Here is a 2,305-nt window from a genome sequence, read left to right on the forward strand (position 1 = left end):
CTCCTTGGGGGCGCCGTACTGCATCGGGGGCAGCTCCAGGCGCTGCCCGGAGGGCTTCCATCCGGACGGCGCGTACGGGGCCTCCTCGCTCTCCTGAGCAGCCTGCTGCGCCTGCTGAACCTGCTGCCGGCGGAAGGCGGGCTCGGCCAGCACGGCGCCGACCAAGAGGACTGAGAGGAGCAGCACCTGGCAAAGATGAAAGGAGGAGGGCTTATTGCACTTACAGCTCGCGCTTACACGAATGTGTAGGTCAGGTATAACTACTATTTTGTTACTTACCTTCATTTTTGTGTGCGGTGGTTGTCTTTGCTCTGGGGTTTGGGCCGTCAGCTGCCTGACTTGAGTCTGTCTGGACATCCGGCCCCCTTGTCTTTTATATCTTTATCCTAAGGCCTACTCGGATGTCCCCGGTTCCCCTCTACTTCATGCTCTCCCCCCCCCCTCTCTCCACCCCGTCTCGCCATGGGATTGGGGAAGGGAGAGGGAGGGGGCAGCCTCCCGCAAAGGACGAACGTGCACGGCCTATGAGCTTCCACTGACTCGCCCGGAAGACCAACGGCGGAGAGTGTATCGGGGGTCCGGCATAATGCGACGTACAAAAAACAAAATAAACCGCAACAAGCCGTTTGGTGGAAAATAATCAAGGTTTTCTGAAAAAAGTTCACAAATACACGAGAAAAACGGTATGACGAAGCGCCTGGGTGATAGGCCCGCCCGTTAAGTATAGCTGTATCGCAAGGCGGCCTATCTACGTTTCGCAGGCGTTAAATCTTAGACTGCCGTCATAGACGAATCCAGTTGGTCCAGTTGAGAATTCCAGATGGGACTCGTCGCGCATGCTCACGGCAATGTGTTAGCTGAGAGAGTCATTGTTATTATCTAGGAGGATACTTGCCCGGGGTTTACTAAGAAATGCCCGATGCGATGATAGTTAGATTCTACCACGGCTTCACGGGAAATCCGGGAAGCGAAAAGAAAAGTTCGCCCTAACCACAAATTCTGCACAGCGTTTTTTAACCTAATTTTAAATGAGAGGGGTAGTGCAGACTGGGCGGAACGCCTGAGATGCAGGCACACCCGTTTAGCAGGGATGCATTGCTGGCAGGCCTACCCTGGCTTCGCAGGCGTTAAGTCTCTTGGAGGGCTGCCGAAACTGTCATCCGGTTCGGACGGTTCTCAAAGTGCTTCAGGTAAGACTTCTAAAAAATGTTCGCGCTCGCTATGATTTGTAGTAAATAATTTATTTGTGCAATACTAAAACCCAAGAGTATGGGCCAAACGTCTGCTAGGTAGGCGCGCCCGTGAAGCATATGTGTACCACTGGGTGGCCTATCCCGGTTTTACAGGCGTTTACGCCATGGACAGAACACACAAACCCCACAAACCCCATTAACCGTTATTTAAACGGAATTTGAAGCGACCGCGGATATTATTGAAATTCCGGGAGGGCACTGTCCCTGGAAATATTATGAGGTGTGGGTGTCGAGGCGACGAGGGTCAGCTTCTATCACGTGCACGATTCACCAGGCATGCGGTATAGGAACGGCCATGGCCCACGTGTGACGACAAAAATATTTTAATGCAGTAAAATTCAACGCAGAAAAACTGAAAATATTATTAGGAACCATAAATGACAACAAAGCGGTATTAATGACGTGAGATGAGATGTGGATGTGGATGTAGGAATCTAATTTTAAATCATTTTAAGGTAGTTCAAGGTAGTTAAGTTAGTTAGTTTTTTGTTTTTTAGCACAGTAGAACCTCCCCCAACAACAATAATGAAACTTGGCTATAGAGATGACTCACCCACCCACCACCAGCGCACACCGCACACATTGAGGAGGGGGGGGCAGGAGAGAAGGAGGTGTGGTACCATAAAGTCGGCGGCTAAAGAAGACAAGCACCCCCAAGGCTCCAGACCAATGTCATCCCGGGACGCCTCCCACCTCCCACTCTCCGCACGGCACCCTATCCTGCATGACCCATCCCTCCCAACTCGTCAGGTACTGTCAGTATAAAGCGCCCGGATGTCCGGTCTTCATCACTCAGTGCTCCATCTCTTCACACAGCAGCACGCTCGCCCAGACAGCAGCAACATGGTTGCATTCAAAGGGGTAAGTCAGACAGGAGGCAGTGCCTGCCACGAAAACCAGCGTGGAGAGCTAAGGATGTGGTGACTTCGACGCGTGTCTAACTAACTCTTTGCGTCACCATGCAGGAACTGATGGTGCTGGTGCTCGCGCTCGGCACCGTGCTGGCCGAGCCCGCCTTCCGCCGGCAGCAGGTTCAGCAGGCGCAGCAGGCT

The 2,305-nt window shown here is 52.6% G+C and overlaps 2 protein-coding genes across 2 annotated transcripts in view; one reads left to right on the forward strand and one right to left on the reverse strand.

The window, feature by feature from the left end:
- Positions 1-1,901, reverse strand: part of LOC113214412 (uncharacterized) — a 12,935-nt gene extending 11,034 nt beyond the window's left edge. Inside the window, exon 1 of the mRNA XM_052277511.1 lies at positions 280-1,901. Coding sequence (XP_052133471.1) covers positions 280-357 — 78 coding nt within the window. The 5' untranslated portion in view covers positions 358-1,901. The remainder of the gene's footprint in view (positions 1-279) is intronic.
- Positions 1,902-1,915: 14 nt separating this feature from the next.
- Positions 1,916-2,305, forward strand: part of LOC113214413 (translation initiation factor IF-2) — a 2,670-nt gene continuing 2,280 nt past the window's right edge. The window contains exons 1-2 of the mRNA XM_052277389.1: positions 1,916-2,114; positions 2,219-2,302. Coding sequence (XP_052133349.1) covers positions 2,028-2,114; positions 2,219-2,302 — 171 coding nt within the window. The 5' untranslated portion in view covers positions 1,916-2,027. The remainder of the gene's footprint in view (positions 2,115-2,218; positions 2,303-2,305) is intronic.

The sequence above is a fragment of the Frankliniella occidentalis genome, unplaced genomic scaffold, assembly GCF_000697945.3.
Source record: "Frankliniella occidentalis isolate FOCC.00 unplaced genomic scaffold, Focc_3.1 Scaffold10, whole genome shotgun sequence".
In the NCBI taxonomy this organism is placed as follows: Eukaryota; Metazoa; Arthropoda; class Insecta; order Thysanoptera; family Thripidae; genus Frankliniella; species Frankliniella occidentalis.